This window comes from Clarias gariepinus, chromosome 1, assembly GCF_024256425.1.
Source record: "Clarias gariepinus isolate MV-2021 ecotype Netherlands chromosome 1, CGAR_prim_01v2, whole genome shotgun sequence".
In the NCBI taxonomy this organism is placed as follows: domain Eukaryota; kingdom Metazoa; phylum Chordata; class Actinopteri; order Siluriformes; family Clariidae; genus Clarias; species Clarias gariepinus.
The window spans coordinates 20,863,776-20,878,586 of NC_071100.1; the positions used below are offsets into that span (position 1 = coordinate 20,863,776).

The 14,811-nt window shown below is 33.5% G+C and overlaps 2 protein-coding genes and 1 non-coding gene across 4 annotated transcripts; all 3 read right to left on the reverse strand.

Moving 5' to 3' along the window:
* Positions 1 to 365: 365 nt before the first annotated feature.
* Positions 366 to 578, reverse strand: LOC128531885 (small nucleolar RNA U3). Its single transcript, XR_008361229.1, has one exon. It is a non-coding gene; the product is annotated as a small nucleolar RNA U3 (small nucleolar RNA).
* Positions 579 to 3,752: 3,174 nt separating this feature from the next.
* Positions 3,753 to 8,810, reverse strand: trmt10b (tRNA methyltransferase 10B). Of its 2 annotated transcripts, none has more exons than XM_053503780.1 (8): positions 8,412 to 8,810; positions 7,720 to 7,825; positions 7,083 to 7,204; positions 6,212 to 6,364; positions 5,392 to 5,470; positions 5,206 to 5,273; positions 4,841 to 4,964; positions 3,753 to 4,524 (listed from the first exon to the last, which is right to left on the reverse strand). In XM_053503780.1, the coding sequence occupies exons 1-8, from the start codon at positions 8,559 to 8,561 to the stop codon at positions 4,406 to 4,408; spliced, it is 921 nt and encodes a 306-aa protein (XP_053359755.1). In that variant the 5' UTR covers positions 8,562 to 8,810; the 3' UTR covers positions 3,753 to 4,405. The 2 variants fall into 2 exon arrangements, with proteins under 2 accessions (XP_053359755.1, XP_053359746.1); XM_053503771.1 differs by having other exon boundaries at positions 7,083 to 7,207.
* A 2,164-nt stretch (positions 8,811 to 10,974) lies between these two features.
* cxcl19 (chemokine (C-X-C motif) ligand 19) lies at positions 10,975 to 13,191 on the reverse strand. The gene is made up of 3 exons (XM_053503792.1): positions 13,008 to 13,191; positions 12,314 to 12,449; positions 10,975 to 11,708 (listed from the first exon to the last, which is right to left on the reverse strand). The coding sequence occupies exons 1-3, from the start codon at positions 13,060 to 13,062 to the stop codon at positions 11,600 to 11,602; spliced, it is 300 nt and encodes a 99-aa protein (XP_053359767.1). The 5' UTR covers positions 13,063 to 13,191; the 3' UTR covers positions 10,975 to 11,599.
* Positions 13,192 to 14,811: the final 1,620 nt, after the last annotated feature.

Here is a 14,811-nt window from a genome sequence, read left to right on the forward strand (position 1 = left end):
TGTTGTTTAGTATGTATTTTAATCATTGATTTGTAAACTGAATCTGTCACACTGAGTAGCAAATTTATATATTCTATTTTAAGATTCTACGCAGTGACTTGTTAGGTGTACACCTACTTTAATAAAAGAGAAAAAATGGCTTTCTGTTGCTGTTTTTCATTTAATTTCCAATAATTTCAGAGATTGGTTTACGCACATAAACCAGAACTATTTACATCAACTTCATATAAAGAATGCAGTACTCAAACTTTCCTAACCCACTCAACAAAGCACTTACAGAGGTCTTGGAAATAAAGAACCTTCATGTCAAACATAAAAAAAAATACTAATAAAAAACGTTCTGTTATTAACAGCTTTTAAAAAGAATCACTCTGATCATGCACTCATCCTCTCGCATTTCTGACGAAACGGAGAACGTTCATCAATGATCACAGCCCATGCATGAAGCACTAGCTATAATCCGATTCACGCTCAGAAGAGTACATCAAAACTCGTCATCGTGATTAGGGAGACGTAACACTTTCTAATCACATTTCCTAGTTAGATACTATAGAAATGATCCCTGAAAGTATAGTCTTAACTTAAACACACTTCGCACAGTTGACTACTTCACAGAGAACATACATCCGGTAGATGGTAGGTTTTAGCCGTTAAACATAACACACATAGAAATGAAAAGCTATTTACACAGAATACCAATAAACCAACAATGACTCGAATAAATTTAGAATAAAATAGAAAATTCTTATTTTTTAATGAATGAATGAAAATTCCCATCATGCTTTGCACCAACACGACCGAACGAGCTCCACGTGTAGAAAAATCTGCAGTTCCCTTTTCTAACGCTAGATGGAGGTATATAGACAACTTTAGTACTGTCAGTAAAAATGCAATATAAGTTTAATAATAATAATAATAATAATAATTTTAAACTCGAGGGAGGTGAAGGTAGCAGATACAAGCTAAAACTGAACGAAATTAACAAAAGAAGAACAAGTGACAAGATGCTATAAAACCAATCACAAACAACCCAGCTACAAGTACAGTATGTCATTCTTGAGAACTAAAACAAAACTTGTCCAGCACATAATATTGTGTTTTTCTGTAAAATTCAGAAATAATAAATATTTTGATTTTGATCTTTTTTATAAGCTGAACTAAATAAAGAAATTCAGCAGCATAAAGTAGTTTTTTTTCCAATTATATCTAAAATAATTTTTATTTTAGTTGATAAAGTGTTCCCACTAAGCCCCACAAAAATCCTTATCCAGAACAGGGGTTCACGGTTTCAAATAGCTAAAAACTGTTTAAAATATATGGAAAAATCACTTACTGTGAACTTTTCTGAGCATTTTTTAACTTTAATTTTTAAGTAGCTGAATTTGTGTTCTGAGTTTCTGTCAACACTGTCAGACATTATAATAATAGACATAATAATAATAATAATAATAATAATAATAAAGTCATGACTTGTGGTCAACGGAAAATCCAAGGACACCCCCCCCCCCCCCCCCCCATTTGTTCTATAATTTGTTTAACTGCTCAGGTTCTTGCAAGGTTAATAATTTTTTTATATTTAAAATGTATATATATTTATTTGACATTGATACTAATGTGGTCACAGCCATAACATGTCAACACTGTATATCTTAAATTATATTCAGTTTCGGGTATTTATTTTTTATTTTTTGTAAAATAAATGAATTTTAAGCAAATTAAATATGCATCTAGCAAATTATGCAAAAAGAAACTGGTTTGCACATACGTACATTTTAGAAGTTAAATAGCATAACATGGAATTTTGGCAACACTGTCAGGAAATTCACCTGATGGTGGTACTTTATTTTGTGACAGTGTTGACAAATACGTCCAAAGTAGGTTTTATTTAATTAGTTAAAATAGCCTACTTTTTACATTTTCATCAGCAAACATTAGTTTTAATAAATTTTCTGTTAATATTAATTTGTTGTTTTGCTTAAAGTTATTTCTTTAAAGGGCACACATATTTTTGTCATATTTGTCACATATGACATATTTTTGCCACAGACGATGCTGCCTACTGTTACAGTCAATGAGTACATTATACTGTGATCTGTGACACAGTCACAGTATGGCGTAAAAGTTAATGATGACGGTGGCAGGGAGGTACTGTATGCCCGTGACATCCCCATAGTATGCCATAAAAACTTATCATTTGCCTGTGACTACCTGTAGTAGGTCTCTTGTCTGCCATGCGGAAGACCTGGGTTCAATTCTCAGTCAATGCCCAAACCCCAGCTACTGAATGCAATGTCAGTTCTAAGTGTAAAACCTGTGCCAAGCTGTTGTGCGGATCGAATGGTTCTCTGTGGCAACCCCTCGATGGGAGCAGCCGAAAGACTAACAACAACATAGAAGATGTCAACACCATCTGGTAGGAATTTTTAAGTAAATTGTTCCCACAATAGTGTATTTCTAATGAAATATTACATTTCTTAACATTAGGGAACATTTTATTAATATGATTACTAATTTACTGTTTTAGGGTAAAAGCAAGCATGGATTTTATGTAATAATTAATTTAATTAAATGCCATTAAAAGGTGCTACAGTACATTGAATTTTTAAATAACTGTAAGACAGTTAAAAAACACTTAATTATTAGACAAAATCTATGTTATCAGGAAAATAAATATAATTTAAATACATCTCTTAATGTCTGACGTTGTTGACAAGAATCCTGTAATGCACTGGAAGGTTGTGCCAAAACAGGGTTTGATAACCTACAAACCTTTTAAAATTAAAAACGTGTTTTGTAAATAAGTATTAATAAATTATGGTTGTATATCATCATAAGTTCATAAAAAAAAAAGAAGAAAATAATTTAAAAAAAATCTGTTTGTGAACTAAAATATTTGTGTTTACAACAATGTACAGTTATTAATTAGCTAAAATCCCTTAATCTAATTAACAAGTAAAAAAATATTTTCCAAATTTAACTAATGGGTTTTAAAGAGTGAATCAAGTTAGAGAGACAGAGAGACTTTAGTTTTGTGAAAAAATTTCTGGGATATTTCACATTCAAGCCTTTGTATTATATATATTTTTTAAATGTACAGAGAAAAGCAAATTTGGTCTGTGAATCTGGCGAAAAAAAAAAAACTAACCTAGCCTTGTTTGAAATATAATTTCCTACTTAAGGCATCACCTCAAGCTCTTGCTCTGCTCAGTAGACTGAAGGCTGCACGTCTTCCCTGCAAACAGCAGTAGTGTATTCTCCAGACGTTTTTCAAGTCCATTCAGCATTCTGTTGGCATGGTTTTGTTTGTTTGGTTTTTGTATATAGCCCAGATAAATACCACATTTACTATGAATTATGACCTTCTCCGTGTGGCAGAGCATTAAAAAAAAAAACCTTCTTCTTGTCTTCCTGCCTCAGACACATTAATCCAGTGCTCCCTGTTCTCACATTACTTATGGTGACGCATGTTAGCTTGCATGGAAGTTTGGGTGTAAAAGGAAACCAAATTAAAGGGGAAAACCAAGTTTAGTTCGATTCTGACTAGCGCAGTAGTTTTTATACAAACTACATTAAAACTTTTGTACAAAATTTACTATTTTTAGTTTGCCTTTTAACGGAGGGAGACACCCTGTATAGTCGGTATAAGCACTGGTGTAAGGCTTACACACAACTGTAAATACTGTTTAGTTGCGTGTCCAGTCCTTCTAGAAAGCTTAAGTGAGTCTTCCAATCAAAACAAGTTTACTGATTTAAGCATTTATTTCAAAATAGATGACAACTTGCTGAGGTGAAAAAAACAACTCAGTTTTATTTGAAACAGTCATACACTGACATATCCCATACATAACTGACAATGACGCTTTGTAAATGTGGTAAAAAAAAAATCCTATTTTAAATATATACAGTATACTTTATATTGTTTATTCCTGCATGCTTTATATGGAAAGACACATAAATGCAGCTGAAATAAACTGCCAAGTCACATCTTTGTATTGTGCGCCATCTAATGGACCTAAATAGTATTTTTTCCTTTCCAGCTTTCTAGAGAATACAGCAATTTGGTAACCGACTACATACATATAAATAAACCATTAACAAAATGCAATAAAAGATTTACATGAAATTACCATAAACAGTAAAATAAGATGGAAAGATTAGTGTCCATTAGATAAATACTAGAAATTAAATAATCACTTAAAATAGATTAAATTTCGATGAGAAGATAAAGTTTTAAGAGCAAACTAATAGCATCTAAATTGAGTAACTGACCGGATAGGTTTTATTTCAAAATGAACGCAACCAGAGAAAAGCAGAATCTTTTATCACTTTGCTCTTGAAGGCTTGTAAAGTTTGTAATTAAACCGGGGTCCTGAGTGTGTTGTGCTGGTCATTGAGTTGATGATCATCATGTTAAATCTGGCTCTTCTTCAGAACACACGATGTATCCCTTTCCTGTGGGAACTCCAGCACTGAGGGCTTTGTTCCAGCTTCCAGTGTCACGATAAATCAGCAGGATTTCAAATACTACAAAACACAACAGACCGTTAGCAACGAAGACATTTATGATTCATATTTAATAGTTAGACTTGTGTTCAATCTGCCAGTAAATGATTGCTGTAATAAAGAAATATAAACAGTGAGCCTGTATAAATGTTTATTTAAATAAAACTGTTAAGATGTACATCAGAAACTACTTTACTTGATCTTAAGTTATTCAGCGGTCTTAAAACACAATTTTAAGTCATCAAGTAAGCATATTAAATTTTTTTTTTTCAGGATCGTTTTTTGTGTATCTTGTATTATATGTACACAGGAGGGAGAGAGAGAAAGCAGAGCTCACCTTGATTAATGGCTAGGATTTTTGAGTGAAAATTCTTTGGGTTGGATCTCTTCGTCATGTACTCATCAATGGGCAGCCTTGCCATCTGCACGCCAAGCTCTTTTGCCCTCATGTAGCTCCTTTTCTGTCAATAATCCACTTTATTACAATTACATACTAAATTCTTACACACAAGTAACAGAATAATAATAAAATACATTAAAGAGAAAAATTAACAATACGTTAGTCCGAGTTCTATAAAAATTTATTAAGAAGAATCTTTTAAAATGTTCGTGGTAAACTGCAATAATAATAATAAAAAAAAAGAATAATAATTGAACACGAGCACAAACTACCTCCCAGGCCCAGAGCAATTTGGCACCAACCTTTTGAATGCTTTCATCAACCAGGCCTCCAAGAATGAAGACCTTGTCTCCATTTACTTGCTCCAAAGCTTAAAGGTAAAAAAAAAAAAAAAAGTCAAACCAATTTGTTATTTATTGTGTCACTAAAACTTATTGGTAGAAAATCACTATTTTAACAAAACTGAATGAAAATCACAAAACATAAACCTTCACTTGCATCTGGAGTTAAATAAATGATGTCCTCAGAAGGAAAGAGTTCAGTCCAACTCTCCTCAGTGACATCAATCTGCTCAAAGCAAAGTGTTAATTATTGAAACTATAATAACTCTCAGAAATAATCTGTGGTCTGTCTCAAGGCATATAGATCAGACTGTGATTCAAGTAATGTAGAGGCCAGCAGTATGATTAACAATCTATACTATACACCGATCAGCCATAACATCAAAACCATTAACAATGAAACCACTTAGGTTTGTGTTCCCCTTGTGCCAAATGGGACAACTCTGGAGTGGCTCTACACGGCCTCCAAGGGTGTGCTGTGGTATCTGGTACCAACACACCGGCAGTGGATCCTTTGGGTGCTGAGGGTTGAGGGGTGGGGCCTCCGTAGATCAAGCTTGTTGGTGCAGCACCTTCCTTGGATGCTTGATTGGATTGAGATCTAGAAAGTTTGGAGGCAGTAGACGGACTTAGGCTCTTTACCTGCTGGGCCCCAAATGTGGCAGGCTGTAATGTACCGGGTATTCTGGTGCAGTTCTATTGTGGCCAGAATTGACTTTTTTAGCAATTTGTGCTGCATTGGCGGTTCTGTGGGATCGGACTAGTTGGGCTGGCTATAAGTCTCTGGAGGCATGGGTGAGACTTATAGTGGTGCCCATGATCCTGTCACCAATTTGCAGCGGTGGTATATTTGCTGATATCTGCTATCTGCTGTTATTCACATCACCTGGTTATAATGTTATGGATAATCTGTGTATACACATTGTATATTTTGCAGCTCTTTAAGCATCATTTAGTCAATACTGACCAAGTAGTTTAGGAAGCCTTCATTCATTCTGATGCACTCTTTATAAAGCAGACTGTCTTCTTTCATATCTGTGAGAAAGAGATGAAATGGCTGCATGGCTTTCTTATTGGATCCATAGAGACGTCTGATTTGACCGGCTAGACGACTGATTTCCTTGGAGCAAAAAAGAAAAGTACAAAGAACATACAAATAAATAATAAAGCAGACAAACTAATCTCAAATAAATAGACTTTCTGATTCAGTTATCAAAATGAACTTGTGTGTCTAAAAACATTAAATTATTCCCTCCATACATTTATCCATAGAAATAACCCTAAGTAATAATCATTCCGTCTGAAATGACCTGTAAGTTAATATCATATTGGGAATAAAGGATTCATCCTGTTTTGTTTAGTATGGTGGCACTTTTGTACGGAACAGTCTCTCTGAGTTTGAAATGCAAAAAAAGCAATATACAGTAGGTGGAATTGTTACATAAGCAATGCTTCTGGATGTCTATAAGACAGGTAAAGCTTATACACAGATTATGGGCATTTCATTTATTAGGGAACAACTATGACAAGCTCTACAACAAGCGTTTGTAATAAATCTGAAAAAACAAAAAAAGACTTAAAGACTTTTGCAGTAACAGTATGATGTGTACAGTTAAAAGACACTTACTCTCTGTGATATAATCAAATATCCATCTTACTATGAAAATTAAAAATATAAAGTTCAGTAGCATTACATAGACATACATAGACATAAATCCTTTTAGATTTTATCTAAAAGGATTTAAAGTAACCCCTGCTAAAAATTTAAGGTAGTATATTTGTATACATTTCTATTTATGTACATAGCACTGGTTCAGACTTAACAGAGGGTCTCTCACTTTGTGTGACATGCAGTCACTCATGCTGAGATCCACACACAGTCTTGGTCCAGCTGCTCTCGCCTCCTCTAAACGCTCTCTTGTGATAGCCTTGAGCACACGTTTACTCAACTGAGACACATCTACTGAAGACCCAGAGCAAAAATGCTATTAAAATACATTCAACACAATAAATAAGTAAGTTACATTACAGTAATGCAGAAGGAATGTTGAAGTTGGAAAGAAAAAGAAAATTAATGTGAAGCAATAGAGAAACTTTTTTTTGTTGTTGAAATGACTGAACATTGTGAGTCATTTCAATATCAATGGCAAAATATAAAACTCCATCATCACAACCAACTTGCTTTATCTTTAGATAAGGCGAAATGTGCTCATTTTTCAGCTGCTCTGTGATTTGCCAAAAGCAACAATACTGTGTATTTCGCATTAACTGAACTTTACAAATTAACAGACTAAATAAATCTAGTCGTGTAAAGGTGTGCAACATGTTAAAATGAATACTAAGTAAGTCACACTAATTAACAACCATGAACGGCTGTTTAATGTGCATGTATTAGATTGAAAAGATGAATTGAAACTCCTAATCAGTCTTTACCTATTCTCACAAAACCTGCCAATAATGAAGTAATTAAGCTACCTTTATCTTGCTGGTTCTGCTTTCTTCTCTGTTTCTCCTCTTTCCTCTTGCTCTTTTTTGCCTCTAGTCTCCTCTCCCAGTTCCGCTGCTTTCGCATGACATTTTTCTGTACAATCAACATACGGAAGACGCAAAGAAATTATACACAGCGCTAACTAGGCATGAAAGACCAAAATGTCAGTAGGACAAAGTCTTATTGCTAGTGTTTATATTTATAGTAGTCACAACACTTCTAACTGTAGGCTCACTTTTACTGCAGCAACAGGTTTGTCTGTGAATGTGGTCATTGTTTATGTCAGAAATAACACAGGATTACCAATATGAATCATTGCAGTACTGATATTATACTGGCAGAGGACCATTATAAGATAATATAGATGATTGTATGGGATTTATTGAATCACAAGCATCAAGTAGGAGTAAAGAAGTAAAGTAGTAAACTTATGAATGTGATAAAAATATCTAGTAGCCATCAGCGTCACTGAACCTTATGTGATTATGAATATGCCACTTGGACAATTACCTACACACTCACACACCCATAATGACATAATACTGTTAGAAAAGGGGGGCATATAAAGCTGTAACCCTGCACTACATTACTGAGGCAATTAAACTAGTAACGTCAGCAGTATTTTTAAATAAAAAAAGTAATTTAGCCATTTAAAAATGAGGGCGATCATGAAGCTTACAGAGAATAATGCTTCCTCTCTGGATGATGGACTGGACCTGAGATCCACATCAATGCTGAGGAACTCCAGCATGTCAGACACAGGTTCATCATCTAGATGCCGGTCTTCAAAGTTTAACTCCTGTTTCTCAACAGTTTCATTCATTTCCATTCTTCTTTTATTATTATTATGTTTATTAATAAATACAGAATAAAATAAATGTCATTTCTCTCTCCTCATATAAATCACTAAACTATACACTATATTATTAATTTAGAAGCTAAATAGATAAAGATTTTAGGAAAGAACTAAGAAAAAAGTCTTAAGAGTGGTTTAAAAAGTATCAAAACTACAAATTAACACGAATCGATTATAATAAAATGCACCCTTCCTCCTGCGCACGCGATACAACTATGAAGCAGCCTGGCTTCGTCGCGCGTTGATGACGTAACGGTGTGCGTTACAAGGCGCTAAAAATAAAGGTCACAAAAAAAGGTCACGTTAATTATTCTGACATGAAATATCATTTTCTTTCGTGGAAAAATATAACAATAAAACAAATTAAAATAAACAAATCAGTTATAAATGGTACTCTATTAAACTTTCTCATGTAAAATATAAAAAGTATTTTGTTTTATTTTATTACTTTTATTTTGAAAATGTAAAGTTCGAGATATTAAAATATAAAAGTATTTGGAACCCATATTTTAAAATAAACATAAAAAAAATATTCTTAATGATTCCACTAGAGGGCAATAAACTCAAGACTTTAACGAGTAAGCTAGAAAGTTGTAAGCGTTTCTCTCCAGGTTACAGAATGTAGTCATCTTTGGTGATTCGTTCTTGTACCTTAACTATATGTAATTGGAAAGTTTATTATTCCACAACACATTTTCAAGTAATTGCTGTGATGTAACTTTATAAATTAAATAAAAAATAAAATAAATAAAGAAAAAGATTACCTTGCAAGCCAAGAAAAATAAACCCCTGGATATTATTATGAATGATTAGCTCTATGTCTATATAATTTATTGGGCAAGACATTTTGTAAAGTAAGAATAATTCTGCAGATGATCTATTCCCCAAAATATATCTTCTAGACTGTTACTAAAACTTATTTATTTTGCTTTAGAAAAGAAAATTCAACACACACACACACACACACACACACACACACACACACACTTTTCACGTTTCTGGACTGTAGGAGAAAACCCATAAAGCATGGAGAAAACATTCAAACCTTATGCACATAGACCAGATGCGTTATCCGAACCCAGACCATGCAGATACAGGGCGAAAGACCCCACGAAGCACTGAGAAATACTTTTAAAGACTGAAACTTAAAGCAGTTTATTTAAACCTCACTAGGTGTTATTTTAGATTTAAGGTCACATTTCGATTTTTTATTTAGCTCAGTTCTTATGTGTGAAAAACAGGCATGATTATTAAAAGCTCACAACCAAGTAACTACTAGGTCACTAGGTGACTTATCTGAAAGTTATCCAGAGGTCCAGTCATGTCAACTGGACCTCTTTCTTGTTAGGTAGAAATGTTTCACTATTCATCCAAGTAGCTCCTTCTGTCTGTAAAGGCATGTTGCATTAACAATGGAGAAGGTATAAGTAGGAGGGAGAGTTGTTAAGATGTAATGACCAGGGAGAGTAAGGAGGATGTGTGGCTTTCCTGGTAGACATGTGTAAACTCTTGATCTTCCTAGTAACGGACGAAAGAGCAGTATGAAAAACAGGAGGCAGGTTGTTCTTTAGACCTCCACCTCTGTTAAAAGAGGGATTTTTTACATGCACACAAATGGCTTCTTTTACTCCTTTCACTGACCATCTATCCTATCTGTTTAAAATAGGTTAAGTGTGTGAGGTCTATAACTACCAAATGGTGAGATGGAACAAAATACTGCCAGTGCAAACAAACAACATCATATCTGTGGACAGAATACTGGGGGGGGATGCACCTGGACTTACAGGAAACCAGCAGATGCCCTTATCCAGAGTTACTTGGCTATGTCATATGATTGCAGTCATCCTGCTGTTTTTGTAAGATAAGTATTTAATTTACAATTTTTATAAAACAGTTGATCAGAATTCTGATTTAAAAATGTACAAAGATTCAAGGCCTAAAAAGACAAGATGTTTAAATGTTTTTCTTTCTTACTTCCTTTTTTTAAATTATTATTATTTTACTATTTTAGCAATGATATAAAAAATAGCATGGATCTCCCTGTTTCATCTCCAACTTTTTCTAAATGAGAGATGATAGATATTACTCATGTGAAATTCTTGTGCAGATTCCCTCCCAGTTTGTTCTACAATAAAAGGCCAATGATATCAAAAACAGCATTCCTTATCGCACAAACGTTGACCTGGGATTATCGTAACAGTTCCAAAGAAACAGAATGAATTTTCCACAATTAATGCACATAGTTGGCTTGATTTGTTTAATCCTTTTTTTATTCTGAAAGCAGGGGGATGACTGTTTAAAGAAATTAATCCAGTTTTTTTTTTCCTTCTACATTTTCCATTTATGGGCCTTTAATAGTAAGTAAGTAATATAATAAAAAAAAAACAGCCATTACTTTTTTATTTGTTAATTTGATACACAATTGTACAAAAAGTAATGTAATATAAACATAAAAAGAGAATCATAAAAGTGAACAAGATAACAACATTGCAGTCATTTGAAAATTCACATTTTGGGTAAAAAAAAAAAATCCAGTTATCTTATAGCAGTTCACTTAAAAAAAACGTAAATTATTTTTGATTTGTTGAATGGCTTGTTGAAGGTCAATTGCCTTATAGGTATGTACTGTGCAGTATAACAAGCATAGTAAAACTGGAGGTATGTGAATTACAGGAACAGAGGTTAATTATGATAGCACCATTTTTGAAAATTGTTTGAAATAAATATAACATTAATATAAATAAAAAGGTCTAACATGACATGAATGCACATAATATATTAGCATTATCGGTTATGTCTCCAATCCATCGTTTCATTTAAGCATTTGCAAGTGAACAGGTAACTAAGATTTTTTTATTACAGCAAGCTGTTATGAGCATGAAAAAAGTTGCTGATGAAATCATAATATTATGAATCCTTTTTCTAATATTAAAGAAGACGAACATTATGTACAATTTGATCTGATCATGTGCATGAAATAGCCTATCCTCATGAGCATTTTTTCATGTCCTTTATGCTTTCTTTATCTCTCTGTCTTTCTTCTCAATAAACTGGATTAGTTTCTTAACCCACTTTGTGTGAGGATTCAGGCAGATCCTTTCTCCACTCACCAAGCCAGCACTAAGGAAAAAAAAAACATGGAGCTTAATATCAACCCAATACTGTGGGATAAATATATAAAATGGCTGATAAAAAATGCAGAGGTATGTGGCAAATTGCAGGAGTGACAAAATTCAAAAATAAATATTAATATGATGGTTTCAGACATTCCAACATATAACACCTCAAAAATAAATAAATAAGAAAAGCAAGGATCAGTTATTTTGATTAAACCTAAAAGTCTTTCTGAAATAAAAAAACAAAACCCCAAAAACCCAAAAAAGCAAACCAACCGAAAAAAAAAATTATAATAATAAACTGACATAATATTACTTTGCTAAAAAACGGTCCAACAGATATTACTGATGGAATATACATTGTTTACAAATTTTTTAGAGTGCCTTGTATCCTAAATTACCTAGAACAGGTTCCAGGATCACTATGGAACTATACCGGATACTTGGTATAGATAATGCTTGAAAAATTTTGAAAATGCTCTGTATCAGATCCCCTCCTTACTTATTTTTACATAATAAATGTTGTTTAGAGGTGAATATTTGATCGTTCACAGTATGTTTTTCTTCCTCATAAATTCTTATAATAGCCTAATTGTATTATACACTTACATGACCTCTGTATTCCTGCAGTGGGAGCCTCTAGGAAAGATTTCTACACTACGCAGGCTTTTTTGGGGGATTACCCTGGACTCCAGCTTCAAACACATGCAGTGACTGTTGTAGCCTTTTCCAAGAGGCTGTATAGCTGAAGGAATAAAAAATATTTAAACAGTTTAAACAGTTTACTAAGAACATGCAGTGGGAATACGCTGGAACTGGAAGAGCTGACATAAATATTGGCTGACACATGAGTTTGACATAGTTCCTTTTAAAAAAAAAACTAAGGAAACTCTTTAAATGTGCATTATGTGTACATGCATGAGTAAAACAGCAGGGTGCATTTAAAACAAAATGGGTCAGACAGAATGTTAAAATGTCACAATCATTGGGAAATGTAACTTTTTGTTGAAAAAACAGATGTAAGCATGATAGTTGAGCAATAATTGTGTTTAGTTAGAATTCAGGGTTAGTTCTTTAGGACTTCCTATTCCCTTCCAGTTCATCAAGACAAGTTGCATCTACATCTTGAATTAGAAATTGCTTATTCAGTAATAAATATGGCCAATATTTAAAAATCATATATAAATAATTTAAGTAGGTTAAACGATTTTCAGTTTTTTATTATTATCATTCAGGTCCTTCTTAGTCAAGTGCTACTATTAGTCTGGTGTCCAGAGCATTAAATTGAATGACAGTTACTTACCCATAGTGAGGAAAAGGCTGACTGATATCAAAGCCAAAAGCAGAAAAAATCTCATAGTGAAGAGTTAGCTTCAGTTCCAAAACACGTTAAATGATTGTCTTGTCTGTTCCTCAATACTCTAAGTTTAATCTTATATTAACAACAAACATGTGATTATTACAACAGTAATTTTGTACTTCCCTTTGCATTCTGTATGCATGTGTATGTAGCTTATGTGTAAAGAGGTCTGTGGTTTCACTTTGGACATTCACATGTTTATCAGCTGCAGGCCTCATGCCTGTATATCTCGTGTGTGTGTGTGTGTGTGTGTGTGTGTGTGTATTAGTGACCCTGCAATTCAGCTGAGTGAACACTTCTCAGTAGTGGTGGAAATGTCACAATAGGTCGCAGCACAAGAATTTCAGTTAATCTCTTCTTATTGCCTTTGCACATAAATTATTTGCATGTTCATACTCCCACACCTTTAATATTTCACAGTCAGTAACCTGGTAGCCTGGTTATGGCCAGTAGTACTGTCTGTTTAATACCTAACCATATTAAATCAATGCAAATACAAAAAATGATATTTGCTTTTATTGAATTGTTTCCAAGGTCTTAGTTTGAAGCCATGACCCAAAAAGAGCAAAGCCAGTAAGGTTACATATTTGATATCCATTAATCTAATTATGGGAGCAATGGCCTACTCTATCTCTCCCTCGCTTTAACTTTTGGGATGCCTTTTGGGATAAAAGTTTATATTTATACTGTACTTAACAGGAATTAATATACTTTTGCCTGTAAGCTGAACATTGGGGCACTACTAGGAACAAATAACTTTAAACAAATAAAGTGATTTGATTCGATTGTATGTAAAGTGATATCGTACTCATCGATTAAATATTCTACCCTGTAATAAAATACTAAGATAAACTATAATGCCTAAGAAGTATGTCATTTCGTGTTGTCAGAAATCCCTGATTGTTACAAAATTAGAAATACTATGGGTTACTTTTTAAAGATTCTAAAACATATATGGTACTAGTCAAGAGTTTGTAAACAGCTTCTAACTCCATAGTATTGGATTCTAATCATTATCGCTTTTTCGCTTTGATAATGCTGTTAATTAGTATTATCGCTCTGATAATTTGAATAGTGCTGATGTCATAAATGTGCAAGAGCCCTCTTTTTCTTCTAAGGATTATTATTATTATAATAGCATAGCTCATACACATTTGCACATATACATGTCAAACTCAGTACACTTTTAGATCTCACTGAACTAAAACAATTTTCACTGTGTATGGACTCAACTCAACACAAGTTCAGATATTTTGGCTAATTTGAAAAAATGCACATTTATGACATCAGCACTATTAAATATACATCCTACACACACACACACACACACACACACACACACACACACACACATCCTACGCGCGCGCGCGCACACACACACACACACACACACACACACACACACACACACACACACACACACACACAGTAATTCTTGGCACACCTTTAATTTTTTGAGTCAGAGAAACAATAAAGTGAGTCATTCATAGGATTGAAGATGTGCTTTGATTTTACAGGAACTGACACAAGTCATGGTCTTACTGATACTGCAAACACTGGCCGAGGTTCAGTGATTCCAAGACCATGTCAAAATATTTCCAGCAGATCATGCTCATGTCTGTTCATGTCTGAGTAATTCTTATTGCTCAAACTTCCTTATGAGCATGAATTGTCTTAAACAACCCTAAAATTTAAATACTCTTATTTTATATAATCAAAGGTTCTATATAAAATATGGATATAATAA